General features: G+C 47.0%; 1 protein-coding gene across 1 annotated transcript in view; it reads right to left on the bottom strand.

Moving 5' to 3' along the window:
* LOC144685344 (follistatin-related protein 5-like) overlaps positions 1-15195 on the bottom strand; it is a 455365-nt gene that overhangs the window by 53329 nt on the left and 386841 nt on the right. The window contains exons 7-8 of the mRNA XM_078549752.1: positions 2840-3001; positions 1048-1182 (exon numbers count right to left, since the gene is read on the bottom strand). Coding sequence (XP_078405878.1) covers positions 1048-1182; positions 2840-3001 — 297 coding nt within the window. The remainder of the gene's footprint in view (positions 1-1047; positions 1183-2839; positions 3002-15195) is intronic.

Genomic DNA, 15195 nt, shown 5'->3' with positions numbered 1-15195 from the left:
CTAAGTCCCTTGCCTTTAGGGCGAGAGGAATCGGGCAGCCTAGCGGGCATGGCGGGGGGTTTGGGGGGGTACGGTTTTGGAGGCTAGGTGGGGAGGAACAAAGAGGGGGGGGTGGGGAGGAACAGAATGGGGGTAACATGTTGGATTGGGGGTGCATCTGATGTGCACAGGGCAACGCCAGAGGATGCCACCCCCTTCCTTCCTCCCTGTTAACCACTTCTGTTTAAAAAACGGCCTGTCCACTCCTGCCAGCCTGCCCGTGCCAACCATTTTATGGCGCGGGCAGCGTAGTATTCGGGTCAAATGGCTTGGTAACAAGTTCGACTGACCATTAGTTATGTGTTTAAAAAAGGCGGGCAAGTTCCCGATTTCGGCGCCTGCCCACTTACCATATAATGGAGGACAACTCGGGGGTGGGCGGAAGGTGGTGAGGCTTGGCAGCCCTCTTATTTTATGTGCCCCCCCACTGCTGAAAAACATGCCCGGCATGAGGGGGCTGTAAATTCCAGCCCAAGGAGTCAGAAGATTGGACTTTGTGCTATAGAGTTTTAGTCTCAGAAGACTTTATTTTCCTTGCTTTAACGTGTTAATGGAAATAATGATGTTTCTATTTGAATCTTACTGTTAACTTTTGATTTGAAAAAAAAATCTTATGAAATAGCATTGTGTTGACTGGCAAGCTCATACTCTAATAACTCTGAAAATAAATTCTGCCTATACCACTGTGCTATTCCTCCATTAGCCATCTTAAGTTGTCTCTGATTAGGACTGAAAACTTTAATTTTGTATCAATTAGTATTGTGGACTCCTCATGATCTGAGGAACTTTTCTAAACTCATTTCAAACAGTTGGCAGAGACAGAAGACTTTCAACTGGCCAATCTCGGCTGCTGGAAAAGATAGTGTTCTAACTTTCTGTGACACTCAGTTCCCTTATAGTAGCTATCAATATGATCAAGAGTTGGCGTTATTTCAATTTCTTTCATGCACCAATTAAGCTCAGAGCAAGTTCAATAATAACAAGTGGTTTAACACATTTTAGACATACGAGTCTTTCGAGCTGAATCCTCGACAAAAAGAGATGAGATATCTTCATCAACTCCTGCATCGTTCTTCGCAATGCAAGTATATGCCCCTGTGTCTTCATAACGCACACTGTTAATGTGAATTTCACCTCCATTTGCTATAGAAATGTGGAACACAAACAAAAATGCACAAAACAAAGTGATTCTGCATTGATAGTCACCATTCAGAAACGAAGGCATAACAACAACAAGAACTTGCATTTATATAGCATCTTTAATGTAGTAAAGTGCCCCAAAGTGCTTCATAGGAGTGATTATCAAACAAAATTTGATACTGAGCCATGTAAGGAGATACTAAGATACTAAGACAGTTGATCAAAAGCTTGGTCAAAGAAATAGATTTTAAGGAGTATCTCAAAAGAGGAGAGGGGTAGAGAGATGGAGAGGCTTAGGGAGGAAATTCTAGAGTTTAGCACTCGTTTATGTAGTTGAAGGCACTGTCCTTAGTGATGCAGCAATGAAAACTGGGGATGCAAGACACCAGAATTGGAATAATGCAAAGATCTTGGAGGTTTGTAGGGCTTACAGAAAGAGTTTACATAAATAGGCAGGGGTGAGGCTGCGGAGGGATTGAAATTAAGGTTGAGAATTTTTAAAAGAGGTGTTGTTTTTAAAAGTACCAACCTCACAATAAGATCACAATTTAAATATTAACAAGTTAAAAAAGAATTGGAATCATCTTAGACATACTTTCAATTTTTCGGCCCAAGGCCTGTTCTCTTCAGCAATCGCCTCTACTGGTGGTGCTGCTGAGGTTTCAGAGCTGCCAGCCCTGTGATTGGGCCAGCAGCATCAAGAGCCCACCTGCTGTCCTTAATTGAATGGCAGGTCCACAGGCGACCAATTAAGAGGCTGCCAGTGGTAAAATTGATGAGTAGGTCCCACTGCCGGCAAGTATGGGTTTGGAACTCGCCTTTTACCCTAACATCAGGGTCTCGGCTCACCTTGTAAAATTCAGCCCTATGTTTCAATTTGGCACTGAGATGGATCGCAAAGTTAGCTGTTTTTAGTTTTAATTTATTTCGGGTGAGGGTTCATCATATATGTCGCCATGTAGATGATGCTTCAGTAGGTGTCTATCCTTTTAGGTGTTTTTTAAGTGGCCGGATGTCCTTTTAGATAATGGCTCAATGCATCAATTTAGTTAGTGATTCAGTGGGCACATGTCCTTTTAGATAATGGTAATGACCCATCTATATGGACAATTTACAGCAGGGCACTTTCATTGTCATACTTGCTCTTAACTTCCTACAATTGATTCTGCATGTACATTAGTATTAGAATGCTGGGTGTATCAATGAGCAGTATTCATTGTGTCACAAGTATGATTGTCAATTTGAAATTCATGCATCTGAATTCTTTTATCTGCGAAACTAATCGCTGATGCAAGTTTGCTTTGTGTCAGGCCGATTATGCACAGATATCTAGATCATAGGTAGAAACCACCAGCAGACATGGGCCAACTTGAAACCTCTAATAAACCTAGTATTAAACAATCCTTAGTCCAATTGATTGAATATTCATTCACGGCAAAATACATTTACCGTGAATGAATCTAACAGCTGCTTGTGGGACCTTGCAGGTGCAGAAATGTAGAATGGATGCTACATTTGCCAACTTAATCAGTCCTTGAACTTCAAAAGAAGCTTGCCGCGTGAAATGTTTTGTGAAGTTTTGATGTAATAAAGTGCTATATAAAAGCAAATATCATTATTATGTTCACCAACAGAATGTGCCAATGAAATTTGATACTACCTAGTAGCACAAGTTGGTTAGGTAATGTTGAAGTAATATCTAGACCGTTCTTCAGCCAGGTAATTTTGGGGTTGGGGATTCCATCAGCATGGCACTTTAAGCTGGTAGTCACACCAGGCTCTTGTGCCTGGCTTTCTGGGTACACTCTGATCACTGGAGGGACTGAAGAAATAGAAGAAAAGAGAGTTCCTCAATGAATATCCTAGATCAGAATAAAAACAACAGGTAATAACAGAACTCACCTCATCTCATAATGATAATACCGTGTTTCTCACAGAAGGTAGTGTGCTTTGCATGTGAGAGACTTTCTTCTTGTTCAGTTCTCTGCCTGAAGGGAGGTCCTTGGTGATTATTCGCTGAACCACAGCACAAAATGCAATGATTTTTTTAGTACTGGTAGGGTGAGGAGGTAGGCACCGAATCTACCTCAGCTTGAACAGGCTTCAAACTCTGCACTGTTGGCACTGATCTGATCCACATGCTATCTAAGCAACTGAGCTGACCGGCCCCTCGTGAGAGACATTACAGATACTAATTGTAAAGTCCTTTAATTTAGAAGTACTTTGGGAACTTCCAAACTGTCTCACATGCTCACAAAGCAAAATACTGCGGATGATGGAAATCTGAAATAAAAAACGAAAATGCTGGAAATTCAGGGAGCACTTGTGGAGAAATGAGACTGAATTTTGTGGGTCACCCGTGAGCAGGATAACAAGCTATTGGCAGAGTGCTCGCCGCCATCACCACTGCCCCCCTCCCCCCCACCTCCTGCCACACTATGATTTTACAGATGGTTGGAAAGGCCGCCAGCCATGGCCCAAGTGAGACGCTTAAATGGGCGATTAATGCCCAGTTAAGGGCTTCATCCCACCACCTCTCCGATATAACAGATGGCAAGTGAAGCCTGAGTCCAACGTGCAGCCTGCCAAGCCAACCCCGGTGAGGTCCTGGACTTACCTAGGTTTGGGGACATCCATGGTTCCTCTTCCTCCCAGGCCTTCTGCAAAGCTGGCAGTGGCCACCGATCCTGGTGTGGCACAGAGATGCTGATCTCTGATTGGCCTACAACTCAATGAGGCGGGACTTATGCCTGGAGACAGATAGAAGTCCTGCCTCATGCTAATTAAAGGGCCGTTGCCCAAAAAACTACAGTAGGTAATTATTTAATTAATTAATTAGGCGAGTAGGTCAAGCAGAGGCGGGCTGGCCCCCGAAATTTACACTAGGGTGTGGGGAGCCTGCCCTCAGACAGACCATGGAGTTAACGTTTCAGCTCGATAGCCTTCTGTCAGTTCTGGTGAAAAGCTATTAACCTGAAATGTGGTGGAGAGCCTCTGATTGGCACAAGGGGCCTGGGAAGAAGGCACCCCCTTTCACTGACTAGCAACGCAAAGGTTTAAACCTGCCAGGGCTACACATTGGGCACAGTTCTTAAATCAGAATGGTGGCATGATGAGGCCCCTAATTGGGCATTAATTGTCCATTTATGGACCTCAATTGAGTCAAAGGCAGGTGGCCCACCCTACGCATTCCCCACCACTCGTAAAATTGTGACAGGTCCGGGGTGGATGGGGTGGCGACGGGTACGTTGCCGAGGGCACAGTGCCCTAATCAACCTGCCTGTTTCCCTGCCTGCAGGTGGCCTGTAAAATTCAGCCCATTAACTCTGTTTCTCTCTCCACAAATGCTGTCTGACTTGCTGAGCATCTCTGGCATTTTTTGCTTTTGTTTCACACACTATACAGGGGGTCTGGCTGAACGATACGTTGAGGACGGTCATTAAAAATTATCTGAAGTCAATTCTTCCTTAGGCTATGCTGCAAAGTTCTTTATTTATTTTCCTCATTTCTAGGTTCAAACAGAAAGTTTAAAATTTTGGAGTGATTTCAATATATTGTCCAACAAAACTATGATGCACAAATATATTGTTCTGCTATGCTGAAATGGATTTTGACCTTCAATGCTTTCTGATCTTCACCAGAAAAGCAGAAGTGAAGCATAGGTGAATTAAACATTGTCTGTTTGAACTTGGTTTCTACTGTAGCAATTAGGGAACTTTAAATGAAACTATTGGGTTTTAACTTAACACACCAGACAAGAAACGAATGGGATCGGATTCGTTGTCCTTTCACAGTTTTCCCAATTAAACTTGTGCAGAGTTTTAAATGATTGGCTGATCCAATGCAGTCAAGATGCTAACAAGTGGGGTAGATTAAAATTATCCCCAGGTGTCCAAATGGCTGTGGCTTGTCCTTAAACATGTTTTAAAATAGAGGTAGGAGACAGGCTTTCTGTTGGAACCAAGCAAGATTATTATATAAAGTTACAAACTGTATATAATACAGAAACAGGAAATTTGGCTAACCAATTCATATTGGCTTCATACTCCACTTGAGTCTCTTTTCATCTTCCCTCATCTAAATCTAAGCATAACCCTTTATTCTCTTTTTCCTTATATGCTTATCTAGCCTTTCCTTAAATGTATTTATGCTATTTGCCTCAACTACTCCCAATGGTGGTAGTTCATTTTTTATTTATTGAACTGGAAATTAGTCAAGACAAAGATATTTTGCTCTGGATGAAAACTAAATTTTACACACTTGGGGCATTAGCAAAGGCTTGGAGCCCAGATGTTAGCCGATTAATTTTTCATTTACATTCCATGCAATAAACCAATAGCAAAAGCCAATTTGGGAAGCATTTACAACAACAACATACATTTATATAGCGTCTTTAGCAAAATGAAATGTCCCAAGGTGCTTCGCAGCAGCATTACAAAACATAGGGTTGGACTTTAGGGTGTGCTGTGGTCCTCAACCCCTCCCCCACAGCTGAAAGGTCATGGGTGAGCCTGTCCACAATCCTGAAGGTTGTCCCTGAGGGGAAAGATTAAAGGGGCGGAAATGACTTTGGGACAGGGGTGTTTCCAATGGACCCATGGGGCTTGCAAAGGAGGTGTCCTCCCCTTTGCCCGATACCAGCTTGAGCAGCTAAAGCTGCCACCCTTCCCGCTTGGCATGGGTCCCAAGAGGGCCACTTGATGTTTGCCCCAACCCCAGACAGGTCAAGGGTGGGTGAGTAGGCAGCAGGAAGGCCACCCGCATGATTTTATGTGCCCCTTGTCTTCACACCAGCCAAAGGGGAGCATAAAATCCAGCCCAAAGTCTGATACTGAGTTACTTAAGGAGATGTTAAGTCTGATGACAAAAGCTTGGTCAAAGAGGTAGGTTTTAAGGAATGTCTTAAAGGAGGAAAGAGAGGTAGAGAGGCGAAGAAGTGTAGGGAGGGTATTCCAGAGCTCGGGACCTCGGGAACTGAAGGCACAGCCACCAAAAGTGGAGCAACAGAGGGCTGCAGAAAGTTTGGAGATTTGTGATTTAGATCACAGAATCACAGAATCTTTCCAGTGCAGAAGGAAGCCATTCGGCCCATTGAATCTGCACTGGCTCTCTGAAAAAGCATTCTATCTAGTCCCACTCCCCTGCCTTATCCCCTTAACCTTGCACATTCTTTCTTTTCAGATAGCAATCCAATTTCTTTTGAATACCTCGATTGAACCTGCCTTCACCACCCTCTCAGGAAGTTTGCTCCAGACTCCAACGACCCTCTGAGAAAAAATTTTTTCCTCACATCACTATTATTCCTTTTGCCAATTATTTTGAAACTGTGCTCTCTAGTTCTTGATATTCTCTTGAGTGAGAACAGTTTGTCACCATTGACCCTGTCCATACCTTGTATAAAAATCTACAGATTTTCTAAAAATGATGACTGGTTTTGATGCAAAGTCACAGATCTAAAACATTGGATGGATATTTACATTTTTGAAGCTAAGTGCCGTGGCGGGCAGGTTCTGTGGTGTATTTCCCGCTGGGCAGCCTGGTGGAAAATCACATCTGATTTTGCGCTTGGGAGCTAATTAATTATGCAGGTGAGTATCTCTCTGAATCACGTGGCGGGTCGGGAACTGATTCATCCACCCTGCCGTCACCTAATGGATTTGAAGGTCTGGTGCCATATTTACCCACCGCCCAAGCACACATATTCACTCTCTCCAGCACAGCTTTGTGAAGGAGATATCTCCAGAGGCTGCGTACAAGAAGAAAGCTACCGCGAGGTTTAGTAATAACTCCCTGGAGGCTATCGTCAATGGAATGCACCAACACAGGGATGTCCTCTACCCCAGGGATGGCTCCAGGAAGCCCACCAACTTCACTTCGCTGGCCTGGGAGGCATAAGGCATTTGCAAGGAAGGTCAGTGCATTGGGCAACCGCCTGAGATACGCCACACAGTGCAGTGCATGATTGAACGGCGGAGCAGACTCGATGGGCCGAATGGCCTAATTTCTGCTCCTATGTCTTATTGTCTTATCCACTCCACCAGGGTAAGTTAACCTTCAGCTCATTACAATCTCACAGTCTCATAATGGCATCATGCACTCAAAGGGTCACACTGCTCAGAGATCTCACATAATATTACTGGGGGCACACATCACCAATGACTATCTAATGGGCATTTTAACATCACTTGCACATCATCTATCATGCTGCACAAACTCCATCCTTAGCCCTTACTGGCAAGGGCTCAGCACACACAAGGGGAATGCATGCTTCCTAACCTCTCCTCCATCTCTTTTTTTAATTCATTCATCGGATATGGGCTTCGCTGGCTGGGCCAGCACTTATTGCCCGTCCCTAATTGCCCTTGAGAAGGTGGTGGTGAGCTGCCTTCTTGAACTGCTGCAGTTTATGTGGTGTAAGTACACACACAATGCTGTTAGGAAGGGAGTTCCAGGATTTTGACCCAGTGACAGTGAAGGAACAGCGATATATTTTCGAGTCAGGATGGTGAGTGACTTGGTTGGGAACTTCCAGGTGGTGGTGTTCCCATGTATCTGCTGCCCTTGTCCTTCTAGATGGTAGTGGTCATGGGTTTGGAAGGTGCCGTCGAAGGAGCCTTGGTGAATTCCTGCAGTGCATCTTGTAGATGGTACACACTACTGTGTGTCAGTGGTGGAGGGAGTGAATGTTTATGGACGTGGTGCAATCAAGCGGCTGCTTTGTCCTGGACGGTGTCAAGCTTTTGAGTGTTGTGGGGAGCTGCACTCATCCAGGCAAGTGGGGAGTATTCCATCACACTCCTGACCTGTGCCTTGTAGATGATGAGCGGGCTTTGGAGAGTCAGTAGGTGGGTTACTCACCGCAGGATTCCTAGCTTCTGACCTGCTCTTGTAGCCACAGTGTTTATATGGTTAGTCCAGATCAGTTTCTCTTCTCACCAAATTCCTTTCATTTGTCTTCATGCAGGCCAAGCTTGCCCACAACAAGAGGGAGAGATCCCAAGCTGGAGGAGGGAGAGCTGACGTCCTGGAGCTGAACAAATTTAAGGAGAATGCCGCCGGGGGTTTTTTAATTCGTTCAGGGGACATGGACGTCACTGGCTAGGCCAGCATTTTATTGCCCATCACTAATTGCCCTTGTTTAGAGGGCATTTAAGAGTCAACCACATTGCTGTGGGTCTGGAGTCACATGTAGGCCAGACCAAGTAAGGACGACAGATTTCCTTCCCTAGAGGGCAAGTTGACTGGTGAGGACAGATATCACTCCTGTGGGGAAGGTGAGATCAGCCTCACCAAGCAAGCCAGTATGGTTGAGCTCTCCATGAGTTGATTACATCCTGACATTCTCAGTGAACGACATGCAATGTTGTATTCAGTCTGTTCATGAACTAAGTCTATCTTCTCTCTCTTACAGGCACCAGCATGGTTGAGACAGAGCTCCAGAGCTAATATAAGCCCCGTCCCGAAGGTCAGCTCAGACGAGGAAGCTGAGCAGCCATTAGAAGAAGACCCGTTTGCATTCACCTGCACCCTCCACCAGCTCAGAGACAACCTACCCAGTGGGTCCTAGTTATAGAATAGGCTTGGGGTCACATTCTGTGGAACACCTCACAGACATGTCTCCACAGCACTCAGAGGCAGTGTCAGCCCAGGTGTCTGGCACTCAGAGGACAGGAGGAGATCAATCACCCGCTGAATCCCAGTCTGATGACGAGCCTCTGGAAACAGCAATGGCACACATGCTGCAGATGCAATGACAGGCGGTGGAAAATCAATTAGAGTTGTAAGAGGCAGTCAACAGACTAGAGTGAAGAATGCAGGAATTTGTCCGCGTTCTTTCTGATGTTGTGGCTCTGACATGTAGCATCTCGAGGTTTCCATTGGAAAGGTTGCACCGCCTTGGAGTCCTTGGTCCAGCAGATCCTGCCGGATTTGCGCTCGGACCTGCACTTCATCGATTTAGGCATTGTTGGGATCTACCAGTGGCTAGGCGAGAGGGGGACAGGGCACCTCAATCTCCCTCCAGGAGCCCCTTCTCCTCAAGGAGTCAGGCAGGGGCCCTTGGGCACCCACAGGGAGGAGCAGCAGATGGATACCCCGGGGCCATCCAACCAGGTGATTCCAATAGTGTCCAGCCTTACCCAATCCCCTCTGCCTGTGACCCATCACCTCCAGCTGTACAGGCTGAGGAGGGTTCACCTGCCCTACAGCAGGAGGCCAAAAGGAGGCCAGGACCCTCCAGTTCTCGGCCCTCTAGAGGACACCCACCAAAGTCATCAAAGATAACTAGAACATACCAGTCAGCAGGCAACCTCCACTTCTGCTGCAGATGTCAGGGATGTACCTATATGATGTGGTAGAGTTAGAAAAATTAAGAAGCTTTGAAATCACTTCTGTGTCACGGGCATTCAATCACAGTTAATAGCAGGCACCTTTGTAAATACATTTGCTGTTCATGAGAATGGTCTCGTCATTTGAAAGTGCCATGCATATGCATCTATGTGCCCTCTTGTTGAAAGAGTGAGCCATGCTCCCATTCAGGGTTCACCTCCATTTGTGACTCTCACATTATTTGATGTGTAGCGGACTTGTGATAGTCACTCTACCCTTGTGTTATGTCAGGGAGATGTGCTGAACTTTTTACTGCAAGTGTCTGCAAAGTGTGTGAAGAACCATACTCCTTACAAGACAGCATGGGGTTAGATGTCCTCACTAGCCTTGGAGAGGTAGCTGTAATTGTCTCTCCAAATGAGAAGCCTGCCTTCATTGGCAGTGCCAAAGAACAAGACCTGCAGCCATGATGCCCTCTCCAACCTTGCGTGTACATCAATGTCCACTGAAAGTTTCTCATAAACGTGGTGACCCTTTGGAGGTTGTGAAGGGAACAACAGATGACGATGATATGGGACGCCCTCTGTGGAGAGTACTGCAGAGCAGAGCAGTCCGAACATCGGAAGCACATCATGCCAATGGTCTGCTTGATGATGGATCGTGTTGCCTTATGTGCCGTGTTGTATCTCTCCTCCGAGTGGCTCAGGGGATGGTGTACGGGTGTCATGAGCCATCGTTTGAGCGAGTACCCCTTATCCCCAAGCAGCCATCTTTGTATTCGCTGAGGGCCTTTGAATATGTGAGGCACCTGGGAGTGACTCAGGATGTATGAATCATGAGAGCTCCCAGGGTACCTGGCACAAACGTGCAAGTTGTGCTTCTGATGATTGCAGACCTGTTGAATGTTGATGGAGTGGAACCCTTTCCTGTTCATGAACATCAGGGGCTGGTGACATGGAGCTCTCAATGCCACATGTGTACAATCAATTGCACCCTGTACTCTAGGGACGCCTGAGATAGCTGCAAATCCCAGAAATCTAGCAGCTTGGCTAGATTTATTGAATGTGAAGTTCACATAATGATGAGCCTTACTTTAGAGGACATCTGTCACCTCCTTGATACATTTATGTGCTGAGGACTGTGAGATGCAGCATAGGTCCCCTGTGGATCCCTGGAATGATCCATAGGTTAAAAAATTGAGTGTGGCAGTGACCTTCAGGGTCACTGGCAGGGGGTGTCCTACCATCCCTTAGGGCATTAGATCCTCCTGCAGAACATCGCAGACATGATCCACCTCTCTTGACAAGTGCAGATGTGCACGGCATTGTCTGTCGCCCATCTTGAGATAGGAAAGTCTTTTTGGTCGTGTGGATTGGTGGGATGGGTCTAACCTCCTCATCCTCTGGGTGTCGCTGGGGCTTCCCTGGACCATGGACCTGAGACTGGGTCTCCTCTTGAAGCTGATCTAGGTGGCATCAGGCCCTTCTCCTCCTCCTCAATTGGATCACTGCCATCAAGAAGGCAGCATTGAGCACAGGCTTCATTATTAAAAACCTCCTTCTCCCTGGGGACTTGTATGCAAGAGATTAATAAATACTGTGCAAATGTAGTTGACCTCCACTCGCAAACAGAAAACCTATTTCATGCCCTGGAGCTGTGTCTGTGCTATTCGTTTTTCACTGATACGGCCTTGCAGCTGAGGCGCACACTCACAGAACTAGAGGACCACAATGCCAATCCTGATATTGACATCTCAATCCCACAGAGCTGGAGGGGTTTGGACAGTAAAGAAATGTGCCACCTTACCAAAGGCACTCCTGCAATCTCTGATCTTGTACATTGATCAAGGTGAACTTGCACTTCAGCACTGACTGGATGCCTTTTGACCCATTAACCATGCCAATTGGAGAAAGCACATTAGAGGCTTTCACTGATGATCTGGCAGACATGCACCAGCTGTGCTTCCTTAATGGTTGCCTGCATTTCCCAATCTCACATACCTCTGTTAAACCACTGACTCCTGCAGTCTCTCGTTAAAGCACAACAAAAGGCAACGGCTCCAATTGCACCTTCTCAAGGAAGTCTTCCTCTTTTCCCTCAGCTGCGACCCCATTTCAATGTTGAGACTCCAACCAGTTTGAGGGTGCCCCCTGAAAGGGCCCCTGAGAGCAGCCCTGGGCCCCTCCCACACTGACTCAGACCCCTCCCGTGTTGATTCTTTTCCAGGTTCGATTTTTAATTGTGCCACAACTTCAGCTTGAAAGATGGTGGTGATGTGCTTCTATTTTGAGACCAACTTTGACTTTCCCCATGTGAGAGTCCAGGTTCCTCCAATCTTCCTGGAACCCTATGGTGTGCAGATAGAGCTCGGTCCTGTTATTCTCCAGCACCGCCCCCCCTAGTAATCCTGGATCCGAGTTATTGTGGTCGATATTCCAACCCTCCCACCTGAACCCATCACTGTAGATGTCCCCATGCCCAATGTGGACCTCACCACTTCCCATCTCGAGGCTGTGTGCATGGTCATGTATAGAGGAGATGCCCCCCCACCTCCACCCACCCCAGGAGAGTTTTGAATACCACCCTCTTTATTTCGTCTTCTCCTTTTACATGCTGCAGTTGCCTCCTGTAACCCTGACCATCCCATCTGCTGCCCAGTAACAAACCAGACAAGACCATGGCCAATGACTGTAAGACCAAGACCACGCCCTGGACACCAAGCTGTGTCTTATCCCTATTGAGCACACAGGCTTTGCCCCTCCCTGGAGTGGGACTACGATGTTTGTGCCACACATAGCCCTGTGGCCTGGCCCGCAAAGCCTCAGGATTGCCTTTTATCTCTCAGCCTGATTGTGAGGTCCACTAAACTCCTGGACTGCCTTTTATCTGTCACCCTGAGTGTGAGGTCCACTAAACCCCTGGATTGCCTTTTATCTCTTACCCTGACCTCTTGGCCCCAGGCCAGGGACGATGGCTGTCTTTCAATGAGCTCTCCCATTCCTTGTTTACTGATGACAACACAGTCTCCCCACATCCCCATGAGTCTCTGAGCTACCTGTCCCTCATGTGCAAGCATTTCCCCTCCCCGCCTCCATGTGTCTTTGCTCAACCCATCCCTCTTGTGCCACACTAACACAAGCCCCGCTTGTATTCCAGAGTCTGTGTGCATACAGCCCCATTCATACAGTTCGATTCCCATCTAACCCCTTCTGTGCATGCATTCCAGTCTTCCGTGTTGGACTCCAGCTTCTCCACTCTCGGTCTCCTCTCTGCCTGCCATCATTTCCCCCCCACACTCCAACACCTCCATTGCCCATTGTCCCCCTTGTCTCCTTCCTCCTTCCCCCCTCCAACCCCTCCATTGCTCATTGTCCCCCGTGTCTCCTTCCTCCTTCCCCCACACTCAAACCCCACCATTGCCCATTGTCCCCCATGTTTCCACCCTTCCTGACCCCCTCTCCAACCCCACAATAGCCCATTATTTCCAGTGTCTCCTTCCTCCTCCTACCCCCCCCATTCAATCCTCCATTGCCCATTTTCCCATGACTCCTTCCTCTTTCACCCCCACCTCCGACTCTCCAACCCCACTATTGCCCATTGTCCCCCATGTCTCTGTCATCCTTCCATCTTGCCCCTCCCTCCCCTGGTCACAATGCAGGTCTGTGTCTTGTGTGTAGCCCTGCCTGAGCTCTGCAGATAACACCCTCCCGTAGAACTGAGGAAACCAGTGAGCAGAGCAACCCTGCACTCCCACCAGTGTACCATCTCACTGGCATTGGTGAGAACCCAGAACGGTGCTACTGCAGGTAGGCTTTAAATGTTGCACTCACCTCAAAATCACAAGCAAAGTAAGGGCTGATAGCTGCACGCCACTTATTTCCAAACGTGTTTCAGACTGGTCTAATTTCTACCTGACGTGGCAGTAGATTGGGAGCAGCTTCCTGATTTTGGCGAGTAGCATTCATGACATGGCAATGCATGCAAATGGCGTTCCCGCCATGGATCAGCGAGAAACCCGATCCAACCACGGCAGTGGTGAGGGGAAAATTCCAAACTGTTTTCCCACCGGCGGGAATCCAATTTTTGGCCTCGATACAAATTTTCCACTCCAGGCCACCACAAAACCCGCCACTGGCAGAGGGGAAAATTTCTGCCCATTAACTGTTTCGCTCTCCACCGATGCTGCCAGACTTTCTGACTTGCTGCGTATTCCCAGCATTTTCTGTTTTTATTTCAGATTTCCAGCATCCGGACTATTTTGCTTTTGTATTCGACCAAAATGGTCTTTTGCAGTCCTATATATTTTCATGGCCCTATGTCTTATGTTGCAATTTCAGGAGAATGCGTGGGAAAACACTTTCCAGAGAAAACTAGTGCAAATTTTAGCTGAGGTCGGGATTTCAACAGCGGCCAAAGTACGATTAAAGTCATTCTTCTGACACTTGTTCTGTACAAGTTTAACCCACAAACTTCCAAGTCAGTTTTCTGATGCGATTAAGATGGTAAAAGCAGATGTGGAATCTTTAATAATCATCATTATCATATGTCGCTGGGCTGAATCTGAAAGATGAAGGCTGTTGTCATTAATACTTGTCTCAGGTCTTTCTCACCTGTTAATTACAAATAAACAGATGGGCTAGATCTTTCTGGAGTGGGACATCTTGCTATGTGCCCCTGTTAGATTTTTTATTTTCTGCACCTTCAGCTCAAAACATGTTTACGCTGGAAATGTGAATTGATAACACCACGGGGAGGGCAACAGGGCAGCTGAGATCTCAGTGAATAGGGGGGCTTAGCCCATGGGCAGTATTTTTAGCTTGGTGGGCGGGCGCGTGCCCGACCTGACTGAGTGTGAAATGACGCGCTTTGATGTTGGCCGAGCGTGCCGACGTCAATGTGTAGTCGTGCGATAGTTCGGTTGGTGGGCGCCGCCATTGCTGGCAGCGCGTCCACTGACAATTAAAAGGCCTATTCAGGCCATTAAGTTAGCAATTGTCCTTAATTTTGCACTGCCTGTTCAACCTAATGGTTGACGGGCAGGCGAAAAGGCCAAGCGGCCTTTGCAGTTTTTTGGAAACCTCATCCACGGGCAGGGTGAGGTTTCCAAAAGCAAATACAAATGAAATTAAAACTTTAATTTTTAATTAAAAACCTGTCCCTGCTCATGTTACAGAGTCATATGAGGGGATATGTTTTATTCATTTTTTTCTGTTGTTTCATAGTTTTTTCAATATATTCTTCATCTCCCTGAGGCACGGAGCTACCTCAGGGAGATTATTTGGCGCTCGTTTGCGCGCACGCGCAAAGTGCACGCTAGGCCTGTTCACCCTCTTCCCCACGCCCACACAGGCAACGCTCAGCACTGCTGCTCATGTATTACGCTGGGCGGGCCTTAATTGGCCTGCCAGCATGAAATCGCGGTGCCTTGTCGATTGCGGCGGAGGTTGGCTTCCCGACCGCCCCCGCCAATCCTGCATGCCAAGGGCAAAATTCTGTCCCATGAGATATAAGGAATGAGAAAGAAAGAAAAGGCGGAATTTTACGGCCCCGTTGTGGCAGGGGCAGGGTGGTGAAATGCGACGAGCCATTCAAAAATCCATTGACTTTGTCGAGACTGGAAAGTCCCGCTGGCAGGACGAGCTGTAAAATTCTGCCCAAGTAAACAAAGGAATAACTGAGGGGGTACAT

The sequence above is a fragment of the Cetorhinus maximus genome, chromosome 10, assembly GCF_964194155.1.
Source record: "Cetorhinus maximus chromosome 10, sCetMax3.hap1.1, whole genome shotgun sequence".
Taxonomy (NCBI): Eukaryota; Metazoa; Chordata; class Chondrichthyes; order Lamniformes; family Cetorhinidae; genus Cetorhinus; species Cetorhinus maximus.
Note: the sequence above shows the minus strand (reverse complement) of the source record. Positions and strands in the feature narration are given on the sequence as shown.